Source organism: Carettochelys insculpta, chromosome 4 (genome assembly GCF_033958435.1).
Source record: "Carettochelys insculpta isolate YL-2023 chromosome 4, ASM3395843v1, whole genome shotgun sequence".
NCBI lineage: Eukaryota > Metazoa > Chordata > Testudines > Carettochelyidae > Carettochelys > Carettochelys insculpta.
The window spans coordinates 44,328,674-44,351,784 of record NC_134140.1 but is presented as its reverse complement, the minus strand read 5'-3'; the positions used below and the strand labels follow the sequence as shown (position 1 = coordinate 44,351,784).

Genomic DNA, 23,111 nt, shown 5'->3' with positions numbered 1-23,111 from the left:
AAAAAAAATTCTCATCCATTTTTCTGATCAGTTTATTTTATGGCTCCTGTTTGAAATACCGATTCAGTCCCACTTTATATATGCTGTAAATTCCCATTAAGTGGAGCACAGGACACATGTAACAATTGTAGACATTTTCATCGCACGTTAAGGGAGATACTCATTTTTTACAGGAAACCCCAGAATAACTGGTTTATGGCAGTTGTTGTAACCTAGACACCTCAGAGATTTTTCTACATTGGAGTAGCTACCGTCCCATTTACGTTAATAGCAAAATTCCTTTTGACTTGGGGAAGAGCAGGAATTCTAGTCTCAACCCTGCAAATGCTTCTACATGTACTAAGCATTATGCATGTACATATCCTAGTGGGATAGAATTTGATGAGTCTAGGTATGATCGGATTTCACAGATGGTCCCTTATACCAAAATCACAATAATATTGAGGTTACCCCCACCCCGTCCCAAAGGATCAGTCATTTATACCTTATATGTCACACCAAAGACAATGCTTGTAACCAATCCTATAATAAATTATCTAAAGATTTTTTTAATTAGGAAAAGGAAGTAGGAGAGTTATTTACAAGGCTAAAGCAGGTACATGTTGCATATATCCAAATGAGTTACAGTCATAGATTTCAAAAGGTAATAAAAACTTGTATAATAATCAAGGTCTGTAAGTCCTTTAGGGTTAACTTATGCCACGCATAGCGAATCTTTGCTTATGCTGAGACCTCTGAGAGTCCAAGCACATCAAGGTCTGTAAGTCCTTTAGGGTTAACTTATGCCACGCATAGCGAATCTTTGCTTATGCTGAGACCTCTGAGAGTCCAAGCAGCATAAAAGAGACAATTTCTTCCTTGTTAGAACTTTTTATATTCCTTTCGCCCTGTGTTTTAAACTGCAGATTCACCTCTTGGATGGAATTGAGTTGCAAGCCCGTCCGTCAACGGGAATGTGGAGAAGGAAACAATGCACAAAAGCCTTTTGTTTTCTGATATTCTCCAATTACCCTATAGTGTTGCAAGTGTTTCATAAGGACTAAACACATTTTATAACTCTGATGTACATTTAAGAACAGTAACATGGAGCTGACTCAGGCTGGTTCATTGTTCGGCTGAGACCTAGGGGCCTTGCAAGCATTGTCCACATGATGTTTCAGCATGACAGTCAGATGCATTGAACCCATAGTAGATCCTTATCCAATCTACAGAGGGTTTTGTTTTGTTTTATTTTTTGTTTTGTTTTGTTTTTGGTCCTTGGGTGTTCATCTTCTTCTCATAATTTCCCAGGGACATAAAAGGATGAGAGAGAAAAATATTTGCCCTCGGACACAAAGCACCATGTGAAGCGTGTGGCTTCTGCAATTCCTCATTCTGGGAGGTGCTTGTTTCACATATGTCTCACTTTACTATTAAGCAGCTTCAAGTGCACTTCAATGGAATTAAGGTTAACAGAGTAAGTGACCTGGAAGCGGCAGAGGAGGAAGCAAAGTTGGCAGTATCAGTGGCTTGTCCAGCAGTCAGTGCATCCTGCTCAGAAGGCCATGTTCTCTTATTGGCCCAGTTGTTTGCATGGAAGATTTCAATTGTTATGCCTTTTTTCAACGACTGTTTTGTCATCGGTAGTTCTGGAAGAATATGAACTGGAGCCCTCACATACTTGATAATTGTTGTACAGAAGAGAGAGGAAGGGTTTTGTTTGGGTCTGTGAAATACAGACTGGTTTGAGACCTAGCTACATGGGAGTCGAGTTGGATTGTTAGCAGCATGGGCATCTTGTTGGAGCAGGCCAGCAGTGCAGAACTGTGTACTGTGTTGTAGGACTGTGCTTCATGGATGTTGCTTATGATGTTTAGCTGACTCGATGAATTATTGAAGGTGGCATAAAGGCTGTGCTTTGTCAGATGGGAAGATCATTAAGAGTTTTTCAGATTTCTGTGTGGTGGTGTACCTCTGGGTTTGAAGAGAGGCAAATGGTTTCATTGATGTGCTCTCCTCTGCACCCTGACAGATAAGCAGACGTAGACCTGATCCTCCAAAGACTTGTTCAAGTATTATCTTTACAGATATCGTGTTATAGACAATAGGATTATCCTGGTGCTTTAAATTAAGTATGTGTGGAAGTATTTGCTAGGTTTGAGCCCAATTTCCTGAGACATCATAGTGCAAACTTTTTGATTCCTCACAAGTTGAAATTGATCAGCTACTTTACTAAATATTTTTCCTGGTGATTGTCATCAACCGTATGTACTTATTTCTGTCTCATGATGAATGTGTGGTATTACATGGAAAAATATATATTAAATTACTATTATTTAGGTTGCAAACTCAGGTACTTGGAAGTTAGGACATTGAAGATTTACAGTTGCCTGTGCTACCCCTAAATCATCCATCTCATGCGTCCAGGCTGTGCACTGAGTGAGGCAGGGTCCTGTGGAAAAAATAATGTGTCATTCTGTAGTCAACATCACAACACACATTCACAAGACAACTGTGTGGGCAACCATAATTCTGGCATTTCCTAACCACTGAGAATTTTGCAAGCTAAATAGGGTTCTGTCAGTGTGTTTTTTTTGTATGTCATTCCTTAGGAATTTTGAAAGGACAAATCAGAAAACAAATTGTTACGAGCAAGTATAACTTCACAGTGCTTGATCTGTGCATCTTAAATACCACAACACAGATTGCTGCAACCTGAGGTAGAGAATTGAGCACATTAGCTGGCTACAGGAGGTTAAAGTTTATCCTACAGCAGGGGTTCTCAAACATTGTTGCACCTGACCCCCTTCTGACAACAAAAATTAATTCATGAACCCAGGAAGGGGGCTAAAGCCTGAGCCTACCTGATCCCCACCACCCTGGGCAACTGCCTTGGCCACAGCCAATGCCCAAGCGCTATTGTCCTTGGCAGGAGGGGAGAGGCCAAAGCTGAAGCCAAAAGTCTTCATCCCCAAGTGAGTGGGCCTGAGCCCCTCAGCTGAAGCCCGTAGGCTTTGGCTTTGGTCCCAGGCCCCAGCAAGACTTAACATCACACCTGATGGCCCTGTTCAGTTGGGGTTGTAACTTTCTTTGGGGTCCATACCCGCGGTTTGAGAACCACTGTCCTAGAGTATGGTGATGTGATGAGGGAAGTTTAGCCTGGCCTCTCTTTCTTTCCCCAGAGAGAGAGAGAGGGAGACAGGTGCTAGGATCATGTGCCAGGTTGGGAGGCTGAAGAGAGCTTTTGCGGGAAGCTGAGTCTCACTTGGCTCTCTCACAGATTGCCCTGCCGCCCCGGCCACAGCTTTTGGCAGTTCCCAGACATTCCCCGCAGACTGAGTGCTGCTGTTATGGCAGGAGCATGGGCCAGTCTCTTTAAAATACTTGGTGATTTCTGGGAGGCTGACAGAATTTTCCAAGGGAGAAAAATGGTGATTTCTAATACTTTTCAACTCTGTTATATCCCAATGGAATGTAAGGGGACAAAGAAAAGACACAGCTACAGTCTGTGGAGTTTTCTGTACAGGATATTGTAGGTCTGTTGCAAACAGTGGTGATATTAATACTTACAAAAGAAAGTCACAAGAATGCTTTATAATGGCTAGTGTTGGACAACACTTTTCTCAGGTGTTTCTTGCTTAAACCATAACCACCCTCCTTTCTTTCATCTTTATAGTTTTGTTTTATCTGGCTTATGTTGTTACAATTTTTCTCCTCTTTTGAACAGTGCAATGCCCTGAGCCCTCCTCCAAGAAGAGAGGTGCTTTCTAAATGTAATTTATTGTTATTCAGTGTTTTATTGATCTCTTTAATAGTTTAAATCTTTGCAATTAGCACCAGAACCCATGTAATTTCCCACCAGAAAGCTTGGCTTGTTAGTTGAGGTACATTGTCTGATATAGTTCAGTAAAGCAAAGCACAATAGGTTAGAATGGTGTGCAAAGATATTGTCACAGCTGATTAAGCAGAGTGCAAGAATTTGTAATGTTCTTTTAGAATGATGGATTTAATGTCTTTGTCTCATCTTAGATATTGCCTTTTTATTTGTGAGAAAATTACTGATAATTGACTGACTTCACTTTTAGCAGAAGGTTGTACCCAGATCTGTCTCCATTTGACAACACTTGTGCTAGTGTTTGAAGTTAATAGCCTCACTTGGCTCTCAGACTGCACACTGCTCCACTTTAGATAGTTTCTGGAATTATGGTTGCGGGGGGTGCTGCAGGACCCCCTGGTTTGAAATGGCTTCCATTTGTATATAGGGTTTATAGTTTGTTTCAGTGGTTCTCAGCACCCCCACTAGAAAACCCCCACTTCTTGAGCATCTGCGCTTAGGTGGACCGTGGGCCTGTGCAGATTTTTGCTGACTTCTGTGGCACTCTGCTTCTGTGCCATGATCTGCCTGTGCAAAGCAGTGTGCAGATCAGGGCCTTATTTTTCCAAGCAACTTTGTGAAAAGATAGGATACTCTTCCAAGGATAAGCTTGTAAAGAGAGTTAGTACACCTGTACTTTTACAGAACCTCAAGGAGGGAGAGAGGCATAGCTCAGTGGTTTGATCTTTGGCCCATTAAACCCAGGGTTGTGAGTTCCCTCCTTGAAGGGGCCAATTAGGGATCTGGGGCAAATGGATTTAAAAAAAAAAAAAGTCTGGCAGAGATTGGGATAGGTCCTGCCATTAGGGTAGGGGACTAGACTCAATGACCTCTCAAGGTCCCATCCAGCTCTATGAGATAATAGGTATATCTCCATATTAAATAACATGTATTAAGGTACATACTCAGTAAAGAATAAAATCATGAAATGGTAAAATAGATGACTTCCAGTAGTACTTTAAATTCACATAAGCACAGATTACATCTTTAAATCAAAGTCAGATCAGGCCCCAGTCCTGTAACGAGCTGGTCACAGGGATCCACTGTCTTTTCCTATGTCTAGAGGCTGCATGGCCATGATGGCTGTAGTAAATACAGGCCCAATATGAGGCCTTAGGCCTGAACCAAAGTAATGCTCAAGACTTTGCTAACAGAAAGCAAAGTGCAGCTGTGAGCTAAAGGAATGCATTACTCACAGAAGTTGGCAAGAAGAGGGTTGATGGTGCATAAACATATCTACCTAGCATATTGAAGTAGGTGCATGGTACCAGAACTCCCTACCCCAGAACATTGCACAGATAAGAAAGAATAGGCCAATCCATCCCAATGACAGGAGCAAAAGGGTAACATGATAGATAGAGTTGTTTTGTTCAAACCAAGATGTACAAGGTGAGAGGCGGCACTGAGAAGGGGTGTACCTCAATACGTCAGGAGTGGTGTGTAAATTGTTTGTACCTGTGAATAAGAATGTACTTCTGGGATGTGGTCTGGGTCCAGCCGAGGGGGCAGTGGAAAGTCCCGCCGCTGACTGAGCCGAGTCCATTGACCGTGGGTGCATATTTGTAGCATGCCGTGACTTAGACTGAGGAGTCTACAGGGAACTACTATTGTGTCCAATACAGCTTCGCACCTTACTAGACTCTGTGGTCATTGGGGGTTCTCCTCGGGTCTGCTGTGTCAGCTATCTGCAGAGCTGGGGCAGCACACAGAGGGAACACATGCACGCAGCCGAGAGATACCAGCATTGGAGAGAGCAGAGCACCACACTGGTGGCATCTGACAACAATGGCCACTTCTCAGAGCTTGCCTTAGCCCTATGCCCTGCTGCAGTGCTAAACAGACATTTAACAGCCCAGTCAACACTGCTAACGAAAGACATCAGGGTCCATTTGGTACATGGCCTAGAGTGGGTTGCCAGTTTTGGTTGGACTCTTTCCTGGAGCCTTTATCAGATGATGAAATAACCTTTTCATTAAAGATTAATCTTTAATTCTGAGAGATTTAGGGCCTAGTGAATGCAGCCTGTGTGGAGTCTGCTCGCAGTTGTCTTGTCTAATTCTAGTCAGCCATTTTGCTGTGGGTGGAGAACGGGAGAAATATGCAGTTGGCGCAGAGTCAACAGACTCTGTGGTTATGTCTAAACTCCAGGGTTTTTCACAAAATAATTTATTTTGCTATTCTAACATCGAAATAATGTATTTCTGAAAAGAGCGTTCACTCTTCAAGAACATTTCGAAATTGAGTGTTCATGCTAGAGAGCCCAATTTTGAAATAAGAGCTGTGGTGGGATGCCTCCCTGCAGGCCCCAATTTAAGTCATAATTACCTCTGCTTAATACACCCTGAGTCAATTTCAGAATTGAAAGGAGAGGGGTCAGAGAACGTCATTCATATTGTTGGAGTTACTATTTTGAGTTAAATGCCCTATTATTCCAGAATAACAAACTTTGCAGTGTGCATGCAAGGGGTTTATTCTGGAAAAAAAGGGGATTTTCCACAAAAAACAAAAACAAAAAAACCCTACCCGCACAATGTAGTCAAGTGCTCTGAGTGTCAAAGGCTAGTGGTTGTATGTGCTGAATGGGAAAAATGATAAGAAGGGGAAAAACATAGGTGGGTGGAAGGCTTAAGAGAAAGGTGGTTGGCAATATGCCTGGATTGTGGCTGCCGCCCCTTAATCCTGCTGTATGATCTGACAACACTGCAGGGCCAGCTGCCCCTTGGGGTCTCACCTGTAAGATAGGTAAATAGAAATGCTTGCTTTTCAGGATGGCTCTATGCTGAATAAGAACTTCAGCACTCTGACAGCCATGCTATACTGTATCAGAGCTTAATGTAATGCACGCAATCTTTTTGTTACAGGGTATTTGCGTTAAAGTTATTTAACAATTGTACAAGTAGTAACGTGAGAAATATCACTAAATGTGAGTGAAGTTCAGCAGCCACATGTATCCCTTATGCAATCATATTTCTAATTAGTGTCCACATATATTAAATATTTTGTAATTCTTTGAAGTAAAGCTTTCCTTCTAGTTTGCTGTGTGCTTGTCTCATTTTTCTGTCATTTTAAAAGTGGAATATGAATCTTTGCAGGAAAGCATTCTGTGTTCCTTTTTCTGTAACTGTCTTTATAGAATAAAATTTTCTCATACATCTACAGTTACTGTTGGATTTATGATTTATAAATGCAACATGTTTTCAGTGTTAGAAAGTTGTAATGAGCTCTTTATAGAGTAAGCATCAGAGATCTGTTCCATGGATATACCAAGTTAGTGCATATTTGTTGATGTAGCCGTTTTGGAAGAGGCACTGATTTTATGCCCTGACAAGTCAGACATATGCTTCTTAAATTAAAGCTGAATTTGTTTTTTTAGATTCTACTTTGTCTAATATGTTAATTCATTTTGTCTGCACAGAGACTTTGCTTATGTAGCAAGAGACAGAGACACAAGGATTTTGAAATGTCATGTGTTTCGATGTGACACGCCTGCAAAAGCCATTGCAACAAGTCTGCACGAAATCTGTTCTAAGGCAAGTGGATTATAACAACTCATTCATTAACCTTGTGAATAATGCTTAGAACTGCTATTATAACCAGCATTCTAATTTTGGTGGCTTTATGCTCTTAGTCTATGGCACTAACAATGAGAAATGGTGTAGCTGTAAGAGTTTGTAAAAGAAGGAGCATAAGTCACATCAATAAACTATGGGAAGATGACCATTTAGATTTAAAGGTCACATTATCAGTTATAAATTTGACCAATGTGTATGGAGCTTAAAGGCTTTATCTAATAAAAGTAGTAGTAGGATTGTCAGTGGGGAAGTTGTAATAAATATTATTGTAAACGAATTGTAATGATGAAAAGTGTCATGGCTAAGCCTTGCTGTTGGATGTAATGGTCTTGTTCTTATGGGCAATACCCTAAAAATTTGTTAAAGCAACACTCTGAACTAAAACATTGCTCTTTGTTTCCTGATATATAGGTTTACTTTTCTCTGTTTCAGGTGATACATGAGATTAGGTAACTGAAAGAGATTAGAGAGAAACTTTTCTCTGTCATCAGTGTTTTTGGAAGTTGGGTGCAGAAGGGAGCTTGGGGTATGGGGCTGAAGTGCAGAAGGTGGTGTAGGGCCTGGGAGGGAGTGTGGGTGAGGGAAGGGGTTGTGACCAGTGTTCTCTCTAATCTTTTCTATCCACTTGCAAATTTTTTTCTATGCACACGAAGGGGTGTGCAAACGTGCACCACCAGCAGAAACAAACAACTAGCTTTGCCAATCAGCTGGGCAGCATTTGAATCTCTTCTGAGTGGCTGCACAAGCTCACAGTTTATAGGGAACACTGGTGGTGACCTGTTGCAGGGTTTGGTGAGGGATATGGGTACAGGAGGGGATTCTGACCTGGAGGAGCAGTGTAGAAGAGGGTCTGGGGTCTGGGATGGGGTGCAGGGATTTGGGTTGTGACCTAGCACAGGAGGGGGTTGTGACCTGGGGCAGGGTTTTGGGGTACCGTAGGGCTGCAGGATGTGGAGGGGGGGAGGTTGGGTGCAGGAGAGGATTTGCAAGGAGGAGTATAAGATTAGTGCAGGGTCTGGGAGGGAGTTGTGACCTAGGGCAGGGATGAAGGATGGGGTGTATAGGGTTTGGATTGTGACCTAGGAAGTAGAGGGTGGGATCCCAGGTATAGGCTCTGGCCAGGAGGTGCTTACTTTAGGTGGCTCCTGGCCAGCAGCTCAGAGGAAACCTTGTGCAGTCTCCCTGTCCATCAGGCCCTTCTGTGCTGCTCAGAGCAATCAGGTGAAGGGGTCATGTGTGTCTCTGTACAGCATCTGCCATAGGCGAAGAGGGGCTCCACATGCAGCCTGCGCTGCAAGCACAGTTTCCAGCAAACAGAAGCTGTGAGATTGTGCTGGGGGCAGGGTAGATGACCATGGTCCCCACAGCTGGCTGCTTTAAGTGGTGTGCAGGGGTGTGTCAGGTGGAAGGCCTGCCTAAGGCTCCCACTGTGCTGCCGGGTGGTGGCAGGACAGATCCAGTCTAAAGGCAGTATGTTGCCCACCCCTGATTTTAAGTCCAAAATAAAATGCATGTTTAGTTTCCTATCTTATTAACAGTGACTTCGCCTATTAACATTTTAAGTTTTAAAATCTAGTTTATGTTTTGTGTCTGGAGGTGTGTTTGTTTTTGCTTTCTACATTTCTTTCACCTTAGAAAATGAAAACCAGTGAGGTTTCTTTCTCTTTTCTTTTATGGTCAGTTTGACTTAAACTCACATGACTCACAACCGTGGATGTTCTCCTTTGCCATGTGGAAATGTCTAATTCTTTTTTTAACACCACTAAGCTCTTTTTAAAGTCTTTTATATAAACCTGTGGGACTCACTGCCAGAAGACAATTTTGTACCGTATTAGAAATAATTCCTTTCAGCAGATTTCTATGGCCGTTTCTACACAGTTTGACTTGAACTTTGCCATCCTTGAGATACAAATGCTGCAGACATAGTTGATAAATTTTGTTCTGCTCTGTGTGATGTTTATGCAAATTACATAGTGTGCTGATTTGCACAACATGCATTTAACCCCTGTGTTTTGTTGTATAGTGTAAGGAATTACTTGCAAGGAAGGATGGAAAGAAGATATACAGCATATATACAGCAGGACAGCAAGATGAGAGGGTCATCTTTAAATTACTGTTTTAGACCTTGGAAGTTTCAACTTTGAAAATTTTAAAATGAATCTCAAATGGAGGTTGGGGTACCTATGGCAGTTTGGTTGGTTGAGGAACTGAGTACTAACTGTGATAACTGTAGAAGCTAATGTAGAGGTACACATGCTGAGGAGCACAGGAAAGGCATTGTAAATCAATGTATTCCATTTGCCCACTGGCAAAAGATAAGAGCATCCAAATGAAACTAAAAATTTAACAAATAGGCTGTTTCCGCACAGGCCACTTCCTTTGGAAGTGGCATGCTAATACACAGAGCGAAAGATGCTAATGAGGCGCGGATGCAAATTCCCCGTGCCTCATTTGCATAACGTCACGTGATTTGGAGTCTGGAAGACCGTTTTTCCAGACTCCAAAACGCTGTGTAGAAGCACAACTCTGGCGGGGGGAAGGGGGAGCTTCCAAAGGGAAGTCCTCCTTCCGGGGGCCCCTTCTTCCCAAAAATTTTCAGGAAGAAGGGGCCTCCGGAAGAAGGACTTCCTTCTGGAAGCTCCTTCTCTGGGACCATGCTTCTCCACGCATTTTGGAATCTGGAAGACCGTTCTTCCGGACTCCAAATCATGTGATGTTATGCTAATGAGGCACAAGGAATTTGCATTCGCACCTCATTAGCATCTTTCACTCCATGTATTAGCATGCCACTTCCAAAGGAAGTGGCCTGTGTAGAAACAGCCATAGAAATCTGCTGAAAGGAATTATTTCTAATACGATACAAAATTGTCTTCTGGCAGTGAGTCCCACAGGTTTATATAAAAGACTTTAAAAAGAGCTTAGTGGTGTTAAAAAGAATTAGACATTTCCATATGGAAAATGAGAACATCCACGGTTGTGAGTTATGTGAGGTTAAGTCATTTTTCCCATGTCAGGTAGACATTGAGCTTGGGAGTTTTCACCTTCCTCTAGAATGTGTGGTGCAGGTCATTTTCCAGAACTATCTGGATGTGTCTAGCTTAATTCTTTCCCTGTCATTATGGGGACCTCAAGCTCTGGTGCAGCTTTGTTCCTTCTGTTCTCTGCCTGTGGCACATTACAGTCCAGTCTCCTGTGGGCTCTAGTATTTTGGGCTTATTTTATTTATTTATTTTAGGTGGTGGGTTGGAGCTAAGGGTGTTGGCTTGTGATATACAGGAGGTCAGACTAGACTGGGATGGGCAATAAGTGGCCGGTGGGATGTATGTGATTTGCCAGGGTTAGGTCCTGGTAGGCCACCAGATGCTGTTGTTTTTTTTTTAAAACCTGCACATCCATAGGTACTCCCATTGGCTGTGGTTCACCATTTCCTGGAAACAGCATGGGCCAAGCCACCATTTTGCACAAACCAGGAATGGCAAACCGCATACCCACAGGAGCTGCGAACAGCTATATACTTATGGAAGCTCAGATAAAGAAAGAGTCTGGTGGCCTGTCTGGCAAGCTGCATCTGTAACATAGGCCACTTATTGCCCATGCCTGGACTAAATGATCTGCAGGTCTGTTCTGACCTTCAAATTTGACTCCATACAACTGTAACTTTAAGGTGAGGTGCTGCATTCCCTGCTCTGAGAAATGGCAGAAGTAGGCCATGGAACTGTATGAAGCCTGGGAGTTCTGGCTGACGTGGGTGCTTGAGAAGGTAGTTCCTGGGCTTTGGTGTGCAGTGCATCTGTTCTAGCAACTGGAGACTTAGTGCTCGCGCAAACCTAGTGCACCTCTGTTTAGCAAGGATGGGCCGTGAGAACCTGGACCAAACGGGGCCCTCATTTTGCTTGCTGACCCCACCACTTTCTCCTCCAGCCATCATCTCTCCCCATTTCGGACTGAAGCAGAGAGAGCAGGGAGAGAGTTGTCTGTCTGTCCGTCTGCCTGCTCAGCAGGTAGCACATCAGTCTCTAGTAGCTAAAGGGTACAACTTCCCAGGTATATGCCTATTGTATTTCTGCGGCAGGATTGTAGGAATGATGCCACAGAGTTGCCAGATGTGTAAGATGTATGCATAACTTTGTGAGAGAAGTGTTCATTTGGTTAAAGAAAACAATCTGCTAACTCAGGTCTTGTGTACAGGAGGGAGTTTAGTTCACACTGAGTTGATGCACCCTAATTGGTGTGCAGTACAGTAAAACTCCCAAATGAGCGAGTTCAAGTTGTGTTTAACTGGCATTAATGCGTGTTAAGCACAACTAGATGCTGCTCTGTGGCTGTATGGTTGCCCAGCTCCCCTAGTTGGGGAAAGCTGGGTGGGCAGCAGCACCTGGCTTCCAGATTGGGAGGGGGCCTGGGAACCAGGCAAAAGCCAGGAACCTGACCAGCAATGTGCTTCACTGTATGTAAACTAGGACCAATGGCACGCACACATAAAGGCTCTGTCCTCTTTCAGTTCAGATCATTGTGTGTGCCTGGTGAGGGTTGGTGCATGCTAAGCATGTGACATTCTCTGAGAGAATCCTGTGGTTCTTTATTTTGCTGAGGGACTGTGTGCATGTCAGAATTTGTCTTGCTGCCTGTTGTAGGATGCATAGTGTGAGCCAGTGAAATTCTGGAGTTTCAGACTTTCCCATGGTTCTACTCTGTCCCACACTTACTCTGAGGAAGACGAAGACGAAGACAATACCTGGTAATTGCCATTACACAAGGTCTTCTTCCTCTGTGACTCCTGTTGCTCATCCTCAGAGGAGGCAGGGGGAAGAAGTGGGGCTGTGCACAGGATCCACAGCCTCCTTTGTCTTTATTCCCATGTAATTGCTTAATATCCAATACAGCTTCTCAAAAAATAAATAGGTTATATTCCCATACCCAGATTCTTCTGACATTGACATCCCAGTTGTGACTCCTGGTGGACAAGTGTCTAGCAATTGTCTGCAAACACATCTTTATTCTGGTGCCTGGCCTGGTCCCTAAGAGCTTACTGCACTGCTGCTTCTCCATGGCTGGCAATGACATGTACAGTCTCAGCATGACATGGCACCAAGGAGCTGATGGAGGGACACTGTAAAAGCTGCTGGCGTAATATTGCTGTAACACCAATATATTGGAACCCAGCAGTAAATGGTCTGATTCTGGCACTCTACCAGCTTTTAAATGATGGAGAGAGGATCTTTTCATTTTGACCCCAGAACACTAGAATGCATATGGAGACACACACAGGGTCAGTCATCAATGTCTGCAAAGCAACCTGGGATAGCAGTGAAGCAACACTGCATGTGCACTAGCAATAGATCGTGTTATCTAAGCCTGCATCCAACTTGAAAGAAGACTCCACTGCTTGCAAATGCAATAAATGTGGACTTAGTGCATTCTAAGGAACTGTGCTATGTGCGCACAGGCATATTCAGGCCAAACAATGTGAGTTAGCGTGGTTTAAACCCCTTTTGTAGACAAGTCCTCAATAATAATTATGCCCTGAATCAACAAAGCAGTTGAACATGTTTGTAGCTCTATATCCCACAAATAGGGAATTGTAAATAAACTGAAAGAGTTTTGCAGAATTTTGCTTTTTGCTGAGTAATTGCAGACCTCCCAGATTAGGGTTGTAAGGAGAGTAAATTTATACTCAAAGTTACTTCTGTATTGTATGTTATAAAATATTGTATTATGGCCATCTTCAGATTATGGCTGAACGGAAGAATGCTAAAGCTGTGGCTTGCAGCACTTTACAAGATCGGACAAATGTCACCCTTGATGTTCCCCTGCAAGGTACTGTATGCTGTAATTAACATCTTTATGTCCAATTTTAGGTAAAGTTCTTTAATAATATTGTTTTTAACAAAAATCCACCTGATAGGAAGCCTAACCCTATCTTTTTAGATAGTGTATGTGATGATGTCACAACAGAATACTTTTATTGGCAATGTTGGTGTTAACACAGTTCTCCTCAGTTATGAAAACTTGCTTATTCTGGTTTCTTTCAATGTGTGAATTTCCCAGCCCTGTAGTGGAAATTATATGCATAAAAACAAAATATATTCCAATTACTCCGTGAATACATAGGTGTTTTAGCAGATCTAAACCCTTCTTGGATTTCAGCAGCATCCATGCAAGCTTCAAAGGCTGATGAGCAAGCAAATTTTCCAGCCAACTATCTGCTGCATCCTTCAATGTTTGGTAAAAGAAAAATGCCTTTGTCTTTCTTTTTCTTAGTTCAATGATTGTTATGTTGAAAGCAGTCTAGGAGACTTAATTAATGCAAGCTGCATGTTTTAAATCCACTTGCCTGCGCTGAATATCTAAACACACTCCTGTATGTTGTTCCTGGGGTTTTGTTCAGACAGACATTAGGTTCTCCTGGCATATGGTTCATAGGCATGGCTTAAAAACAAAGGGCTGGATTCACAAAGGGAATCAGTCTCTCCTGTTGAAGCTATTCCACTTTGTGTGAAACTATAAATAGTCATAGACTAGGTAGAAAGAGTGGCCTAAGGTCCCTCTGTGAATACTCAGGTTCCAGTCCCTGCTCCAGTGACTCTTTAAGCATTTCATACAAAGTAAGCCCTTCAGTTCAAGTCCCTTCTCCTCTGTCAGAGTGGGGATTTGAACTGGGATCTTCCACATCTTGGATCAGTGCTCCACCTGCTGGGCACTATTGAGTAAAAGGGGAGAACATTGCTACTCATTTTCTTGAAACAGCACTGAGGTGCCTAACTTCAGGAGTCAAGTATCGGAGGGGTAGCCATGTTAGTCTGGATCCGTAACAGCTGTTAACTTCAGGAGAGGGTTCATGGCTGCGAATCCAAAGTGGCGATAAGTGCTTCTATGTAGCTCAGAAGATGTCCAGTTTCTTTTGAGGGGAGGAGTTTAGGTCCTACCCTTCTCCTCTGCATTTCCTATTGGCTACTTCATATGGCTCTGCTAGGTACACCAACTATTGTGAATCTTCTTAGAACTTGTCAACACAGTGAGTTGGTGCCTGGCAAGCCAGCATGTGAATTTAAAGTGTTCCAGCTGGCAAGCCAGCATGTGAATTTAAAGTGTTCCAGCTTGCCACGCAGTAGAAAGCCATGTGAATGTGCACAGTGAAAGTTCCAGGATGCACTTTATGTTGTACTGCTTAAAAGAATAGTATGCTTAGCGACAATCCAGGACATCCATCTGTGTCCAAATGGTGAGTTACTGTTCAGTGAGCTGATTCAGACCCTGTCTTGCTTTGCATTAATTTGCCATGTAGAAGAATCCCTCAGACTCCTCACTTTCCTCCATGCATTGTAGCCTGGGTCACCAATTCAGGGCTATGGGCTCTGCTGGGTAGTAGGACACCCAAAATTGAGAATTGAAACACAGAGCTAAAGTCCTCTTTGTGGATCTAGCCCTTAGAGTTCAAATTTTACATGGCTGTGCTGGATAGGAGACCAGCCATGTATGGATGTGTGTACTTTAAAGGCATATCCATGCAAGTTTTCTAAATTTTCTTATACCTTGATGGTTTGAATACAACCCTGTTTTTACTTCACAAGAATTGGAGGTTGTCTCATCTTCCTCCTTAATTTACCTGGAAATCAGTTAACATCTCGTGTGATGTAGAGAGAGTGCAGATCTATTTTAATCAATACAGTACTTTCAGAGTAAAATTACTTGGTAAGCTGTTTCCTCTTGAAGTGCAGTAAAAGTATATTTTACTTCCTTGTGAACGTTGATAAGCAGCCTTTTTTTTTTCCCATGCAGTAGATTTCCCAACACCAAAGACAGAGCTGGTACAGAAGTTCCATGTGCAGTACTTGGGCATGTTACCTGTAGCTAAACCAGTGGGTATGTAACACCATTGTTCTTAACTGATGTTAGAAGGGACTTACGTAAAATCTGAAAGGTGTAGATTCTGGCTACATGTGCCAGAGAAAAATCCCTCAGAAAGATGTAGAGAAAAGTGCAAGGAGACATCAGTGCTCTTTCCTCGTGTTCCTGATGCACAGGAGTCAGAACGATGCCTCTAGATAGGAAGAGAATGGGTCTGTCTGTCTGTGGCCTCACTCAGGAATATGCTTCCTCAGCCAGAATGTATGTTTGTGAAGGCACTGATACAAGCCCTGTGCAATGCCTTCCCTCAACATCAGCTGTAGCAATTAAGATGCCAGAAAGGAACTGTAAGTGCATAGGACTGGAGTGAGATGTCACAAGTAACCATTGCAGTGTTTTAAGCCTCCTAGGAAGAGAGTGGATACTACTTTTGTTTTTACAAGGTAAAGGAAAATAAAGGATAGGATGAGTTAGCCCTTTTTTCTTAAACCCCCTCCATCAAAACATTTGTAGCTAAGTCTAAAGCAACTACTTTTCTATGCTTCCAGCTGAAGGTAATAGTTTATTCTAGTTTTTTTAATGGACTCATTTTATGTATTTTTTTTTATCCCATACTCCCTCCTTCTACATTTTAGGTATGGATACTCTGAACAATGCCATAGAAAGCCTTATGGCTTCCTCTAGCAAAGACAAGTGGATGCCAGTTACAATGAATGTTGCTGATGCTACTGTGACAGTCATCAATGAAAGAGTAAGGCAGAAACAATGTGTTAAGAATGTGTTAACAAAAATTTTACCAGTAGTTTCGGACAGCTAGAAAAACACCATCTGTAACAGAATTTTAGTTTCTACTAGAGTTTATTCTTTTGTTTTATTTTACATTTTCTTCTAGTACAGTAAGCTTAGTGATTTAAAAAAAATCTTGGGCTTCAACTCCTGCTTTAATATTGAAGTGCAGCATATGAAGGCTCTTACCAGTCACTTCTGTTAGGTTCTATTTTATTTGCCTGTTTAAAGGATGCCTTTAGAAATAACTGTAAATGTTTAGCAGGTATAAAAAATAAGTATCAGCATGATCTTTTCCTGCCATTTTTGAGACCCAGATACTACAAGTGTAAGCTCTGGTCAGTCCTCCTCTGCAGTTTAGCAAAAGCAAGGAATCTTTCAGTCTCTGTTTCATGCTACTGCTTAATATAAAGTGATTTCTCAAAAGACCAGTACAATGATAAGATCTTTTTCACCCTGCTGCTGTGTCCCCAGGGTAAAACCCCCATTCAACATGGCTAAGGGTTGGATTTTTTTTTTTTAAAGTCTTATCGCAGTCTATCATTTTTAAACTGAGAGATTCTGAAATCTGTGGTGTGCCCAGTAGCAATCAATATGATCTTTCTCTTCTGCTTATACTTTGAAATCAGCACATAACTCATTGCTCATGCCGAACAGATAAATAATAAGATTTTAGCAGAACTGCTACAGTTTCACCAGTGATTTTAGAAACATACATGAAATATATGAAAAAGTTGTACTGAGTACATTGTAGTAATGAGTGTTCATTGCTTCATAACTAGAATGAAGAACAAATCATGGTGGAATGTCGTGTTCGGTTCCTGTCCTTTATGGGAGTGGGCAAAGATGTCCATACATTTGCCTTCATTATGGATACAGGGAACCAGCATTTTGAGTGCCATGTTTTTTGGTGTGAACCAAATGCAGGGAATGTATCAGAAGCAGTTCAGGCTGCGTGTATGGTAAGAGATCTTTTTTCAAACAAGTGTAATGCTTAATGCTTTCTTTCACTCTATAAATAATAATAATTCCAAATTTGCAATTATGTTAAAGCCCTATAATATTTAAAGAAATGCAAAAACTTATCTTTAATGCAAAATAAATAAATAAATTTCTGAGAATTTAAATAATGCTCCTAAAGCAACCATGCCTTGTTCAGTGAAAGTGATCATTAAATTATAGATTTCACAATTCTAGAGAGAGGATGGAGTGAGAGCAGCAGCATAAGGATAGTGGACTTCAAAAAGCTAGAGTACTACGAACTCAGAACTCATGGGAAGAAAGTTAAAGGGAAAAAGGAGTCTGGAACAGCAGTTTAAAGGCACAACAGTAAACTATCTCACTGTGAAGGAAAGATACAAAAAATAGTAAAAGGACAATATAGCTCCATCAGGTGCTCATTAATTACCCAAAAATAAAAAAGGAATCCTACAAAAATAGAAAACATGAACATACTGCTAAGATGAATATAAAAGAATAGTTATACGCGTGTAGGCACAAAACGAGGGTACATCCACACCACGAGACTAGGTTGAATATATTAAGGTTGTTTTTTAGCACTCTATTTTGTAAAGCAGATGCTGCATGTCCCCATTTTGTGCATGAGTTCGACAGAGTACATCCCCAGTAGGGCCAGCAGCTTCGACTTTGACAACAATGTGCTGTGGGCAGCTATCCCACAGTTTTCTGCTGCCCCCTTGCATCCTGGGTTATGCTTCCAGTGTCTAATGGGACAAAAAGTGGTTCTGGGTATTTTGCATCGGCTTCCCGTAGTGCACTTCTCCCTCCTGCTTGAAAGAAATGGCAAACAATGTTTATGCACCATTTTTTCACTGGTTATCTGTACAGATGCCACAGCAAGGCAAATGTGCACTCCATTCTGCGTCAAACTGTTGTAGCAAGTATTATGAGCACCTTGTGCATTATGCTACAGTATGAGCAGAGCCTTGCCAGGATCCTCCAGAGGGAAGAAGAATGTGAGGAGGCCACAAATACAGACATGGATGAAACACTGGAGTGGAGTAACTGGCAGATGCTGACAGCAGTTGATCTTGTTCACACAGTGGAATGCCAGTTTTGGTCCCGTGAAACAAGCACAGACTGGTGGGACCTGCATAGTTATGCAGCTATGGGACTATCAGCAATGGCTACAAAACTTTTGCATATGTGAGGCCACTTCCATGGAATTTTGCAAATTGTTTTCTCCTGCCCTGGTGTGCAGCAGTACAAGAATGAGACCAGCTCTGAGAGCTGAAAAACGAATGCCAATAACCCTGAGGAAGCTTACAATGCGAGATAACTACTGATCAACTGGGAATCATTTTGGAGTGAATAAATTTACTGTGGGAGCTACTGTGATCCAAGGCAATCAATATCCTTCTGCTATGAAGAATAGTGACTCTGGGAAATGTGCAGGACATAGTGGATGGTTTTCCTATGATGGGGTTTCCTTCCTGTGGTGGGAGAACAGATGAAATGCACATCTCTATTTTTGCACCTGACCACCTTGTCACAGAGTACATAAACCACAAGAGGTACTTCTCAATGGTGTTGCAGGTGCTGGTGGATCACAAGGGCCATTTCACTAACATCAGCGTGGGCAGGTTGGGAAAGGTGCATGATGCAGGCATCTTTAGGAACTCTGGTCTCTACAGAAAGCTGCAGGATGGGACTTTCTTCCCAGACCAGAAGATTACCATTAGAGATGTAGAGATGTCAATAGTTATCCTTGGAGACCCAATCTACCACTTGCTCCTGTGACTCATGACTACTTCTCAGCAGTTTTTTTTTTCTTTTGCTGTCCCAAGAGTCTCAAGCCTCCTGGGTCTTGGCTTTTGTTCCCTGCACGTTCTCCTCCCCTCACATTCCATTTGCCTCTCCTTATGCTCCATCGTCCTCTCCTGCAGCATCATTCTCTTCCATGCAGTTAAACCTTATCCCAAGTGAGGGTTCAAAAACTTCTGTGGAGGTGGATTGCATTTGCTCAAGGAATGTAACATCCCGAGTCCATTTTTGCCTTCAGCTAGATCCAAACAGCTGCAAGGGCTGGGAGGAAGGGACAGAGCAGTTGCACCTGCTTTAACAAAAAAGTGAAGGGCAGACTTGAGAGGAGATACATGCATAAGGTAATCTCATGAGAGAACATCCAATATAGTAGGACTGTGTCACATACAAGGCCAAAAATATACTTTTAAGTGGCCCTATACAGCAGATATAGCACAGAGATCTTAAGGGAGTAGCTTGACTTTTTTTGCTGGCTGGCATGGTAAGAGATTTTGCTTCTGTTGTGAAACCATGGCTACGTCTACACGTGAAGCCTACATCGAAATAGCTTATTTCGATGTAGCAACATCGAAATAGGCTATTTCGATGAGTAACGTCTACACGTCCTCCAGGGCTGGCAACGTCGATGTTCAACTTCGACATTGCGCGGCACCACATCGAAATAGGCGCTGCGAGGGAACATCTACATGCCAAAGTAGCACACATCGAAATAAGGGTGCCAGGCACAGCTGCAGACAGGGTCACAGGGCGGACTCAACAGCAAGCTGCTCCCTTAAAGGGCCCCTCCCAGACACAGTTGCACTAAACAACACAAAATACACAGAGCTGACAACTGGTTGCAGACCCTGTGCCTGCAGCATGGATCCCCAGCTGCCGCAGCAGCAGCCAGAAGCCCTGGGCTAAGGGCTGCGGCCCACGGTGACCATAGAGCCCCGCAGGGGCTCGAGAGAGAGCGTCTCTCAACCCCTCAGCTGATGGTCGCCATGGCGGACCCCGCTATTTCGAAGTTGTGGGACGCGCAACGACTACACGGTCCCTACTTCGACGTTGAACGTCGAAGTAGGGCGCTATTCCTATCCCCTCATGGGGTTAGCGACTTCGACGTCTTGCCGCCTAACGTCGAAGTTAACTTCGAAATAGCGCCCGGCGCGTGTAGCCGTGACGGGTGCTATTTCGAAGTTAGTGCCGCTACTTGAAGTAGCGTGCACGTGTAGACACGGCCCACGTGTGATACTTTGTCTGTAAATAGCATCTCCTGCCTCTGTGCAAGTGTCTGTTTTTGCAAAGAGGGGCCATAGTGATGTGGTGGCAGGCCAGGGCAAAAGCTCGCATGTGTTTGGTGTGCACTGGGAGAGCGCAACTTTCCCTTCCCGTAGGAGTGGGCAAAGGCGAATGGGCGTTGTGTGTGGCTCATATCATGCCTCATTGGGGATAAGCAAATAGAGGTGGATTCCCTCAGTGGTATGTTACATAGCTTCCCTTGCTTCATCCAGCTTGTCATGCGCAATATCAGTCTTGTCCAAATCACGCAGACAGATAAGGAGTGAATACTGACTGAATGTGGCCAAAAACCTGAACCTAACGCTGGAATATTTTGTGTGGCAAGAACACCAGATACTTACTGCTAACTTGGTGTGGAAATGTGTGCTACTGGGGAGGCTGGAATAAGACATGCCTCCCCAGAAATCTTGTGAGGAGGATGAGAGTTCCTTTATGAGAGCTTCATAAAAATGTATGGGGAGGATTCCTGCTCTATCTTCAGACACACTAAGAAACTGTTCCAGGGAGCCCTAGATACGTAGGTTAAAAAGGCCAACACAGATCATCCCCAACTGCGTTAACTCACTTGTAGCATGATTAAAAATGTGAACTCACCAGACGTGCTTCCTGACATCAGGGTCCGGCAGCAATATGTCCTGGGAGGAAAGGATTGGCTCCAAAGTTAAGGAAAGGTCCTGCTGGTGAGATCAGCTGCTCCATTCACATGCTGAGCTTCTCCTCCTCTTCCTCTTCTTTTCTCATATCCTCCCCACTGTTGCCAGAGGCTGCCTGAAGAACCTCTTGGGAGGTACCCATGTACAGCTTTGGGACAGTGGTTGAGTTCTGCTGCCTCCTAGAATCCCATGTCGCTGCTCACAGAAGTGGCATTTTTGCAGCAATAACCTAGATGGTCTGTTTGCCTCCTTTGTCTTCTGGTACGCCTGCCTCAGCACTATTATTTTCACACAACATTGCTGGGCATCCTAGGTGTTGCATGAAATGAAATTCAAACTTTCACAGGCCTTTTCCTGTGCACCTGGAGAGCAGCAGAGCTGAAAGTGCTAGGCACAACAGTTACACTGGGGAACATCTCCAGGAGGCCAAGAAGATTGACTTTCACAGCAGTGTATGCATAACCCTAAAGTGAATTGTGCAAGGTGGCATTTAGAGTTACTCATTAAAAGCAGGAGAACCAAAATCAACCTTAACAGCCCTTAAAGTTAGTGGAACAAGCTTGGTGATATAGACTCATTTTTAAGAAAATTGAACTAATGCAGCTAACATCGACCTAAGCTTCTGGTGTAGACCAGGTCTGAGTTACACGGAGCAATGAACATAAAAGGGCAGTAAGAAGAAGTTCAGTACACTCACTAGGAAGAGAAGAAGGAAAGTGTACATCCACGACTTATTGGGGAGTGAGAGCTTATAACAAATGACAGCAAGAAGGCACCAGTGTTTAATTCCCATTTTGCTTCAGGTTCTCGTAAAAAATAATAAAAAATAATAAAGTTGTGACTGGATGCATTAACAATTAATATTAACCAAAAGGGAGACAGAGTGCACACCCAGATAGGGAAAGGGACAGATGAAAGAATATTTAGATAACGTGAAATGTATTTGTCAGTTGCTCCTCATGAATTGTATCCTAGGACACTTAAGGAACTAATTAAAGTATTTTTAAACTATTAGACGTTATCACTGAGACCTCATGGAGGGGACAGAGAACTGGAGAAGGGTAAACACAGCATCTATCTTATAAAAGGAGGGGGAAGAGAGGACCTATAGATTAGTCAGGCTAACTTTGATACCTGGAAAGATACTGGAATCAGTTGTTAAACAATGAATCTCTTCACTCCTACAGCAGTGGTTCTCAACCAGGGGAGGACTGCAAACAGGTTTCAGGGACTCTGCCAAATGGGGCTAGTGGTAGACTCACAGGGCCCTGGGCTGAAGTCCCACAGCCCCTCTGGGAGCTGGAGTCCTGGAGCCTCTCTGCCTGGTGGTGTTAAAGCCCCTGCAGCCTGGGCCTGAAGCAGATGTGTGAACAGCTGAGCTTTGCAGCCTCCTCCACACCCCTCCGACTTCAGAATGCAAGTTCAAAGGCAGAGTTTATACATAAGCAAAAAGTTGTGAATTTCTGCCTCCTCTGTGAAACTACTGAACTACACTAACCATTGCGGAACATGTTTGCTTTGTTGCAGTTGCGATATCAGAAGTGCTTGGTAGCCAGACCTCCCTCACAGAAAGTTCGGCCACCCCCTCCTCCTGCAGACTCGATGACCAGAAGAGTCACAACTAATGTCAAACGAGGAGTCTTGTCCCTTATTGACACTTTAAAACAGAAACGCCCTGTTTCTGAGATGCCGTAGCTGCCCAAGGGAAAGGATTCTTGTAACTCTTAATTGAAGATACAGTAGGCACGCTAAAGAAAATGACCTGATGATGTTCGACCTTCCATTTTAAATTGCTGATGCTTTGTCTTCAAAGAATTTATCCTTATCAAAACAATGTTAGACAGGCATGTTCTCTCGTTCTTGCCATCATCATGTGATATGAAAAGACGCATGAATAATTTTTTTTTTTTTTTTGCTGTCAGTGAGTTACATCATGAGCAGTGGAAGGTCTATTTCTGATTGTAAATATTATGAACATTACCTAAATTCATACGCAAAAAGAATATGGCCACGTCCCTCCTTGCAAACTAATGTTAAAATCCTTGGAGTGAATGATGTCTGAATTATAGTTTCACCATCTTCTTGAGCTGGATTTGTCACAAGCAACCCTTAAATCTTACAGCACTTCGCCCTGTTTTCAACACTGGAGTAGGTACCAAGTATTAGTTACCATTGAATTACAGTAGTATAAACACCAAGTTTTATTTTTACAAACTGCACCTGTTAGTGAGTTTTAAAATGTGTGTTGGCATTGTTTTAGAAACCACTTTATTACTTTGCCTGACATGCTTTTGAACCATCATGAACATACTCATTTACTGCTTATGTGTTGTT

The 23,111-nt window shown here is 42.9% G+C and overlaps 1 protein-coding gene across 16 annotated transcripts in view; it reads left to right on the top strand.

The window, feature by feature from the left end:
* Positions 1-22,485, top strand: part of APBB2 (amyloid beta precursor protein binding family B member 2) — a 300,231-nt gene extending 277,746 nt beyond the window's left edge. For 7 of the 16 annotated variants that reach the window (XM_074992657.1, XM_074992658.1, XM_074992655.1 and 4 more), the window contains 7 exons: positions 7,269-7,383; positions 13,155-13,242; positions 13,573-13,650; positions 15,205-15,288; positions 15,909-16,024; positions 16,842-17,021; positions 22,305-22,485. In XM_074992657.1, coding sequence (XP_074848758.1) covers positions 7,269-7,383; positions 13,155-13,242; positions 13,573-13,650; positions 15,205-15,288; positions 15,909-16,024; positions 16,842-17,021; positions 22,305-22,472 — 829 coding nt within the window. In that variant the 3' untranslated portion in view covers positions 22,473-22,485. The remainder of the gene's footprint in view (positions 1-7,268; positions 7,384-13,154; positions 13,243-13,572; positions 13,651-15,204; positions 15,289-15,908; positions 16,025-16,841; positions 17,022-22,304) is intronic. The other 9 variants (XM_074992665.1, XM_074992664.1, XM_074992668.1 and 6 more) reach the window with 3 other exon arrangements.
* Positions 22,486-23,111: the final 626 nt, after the last annotated feature.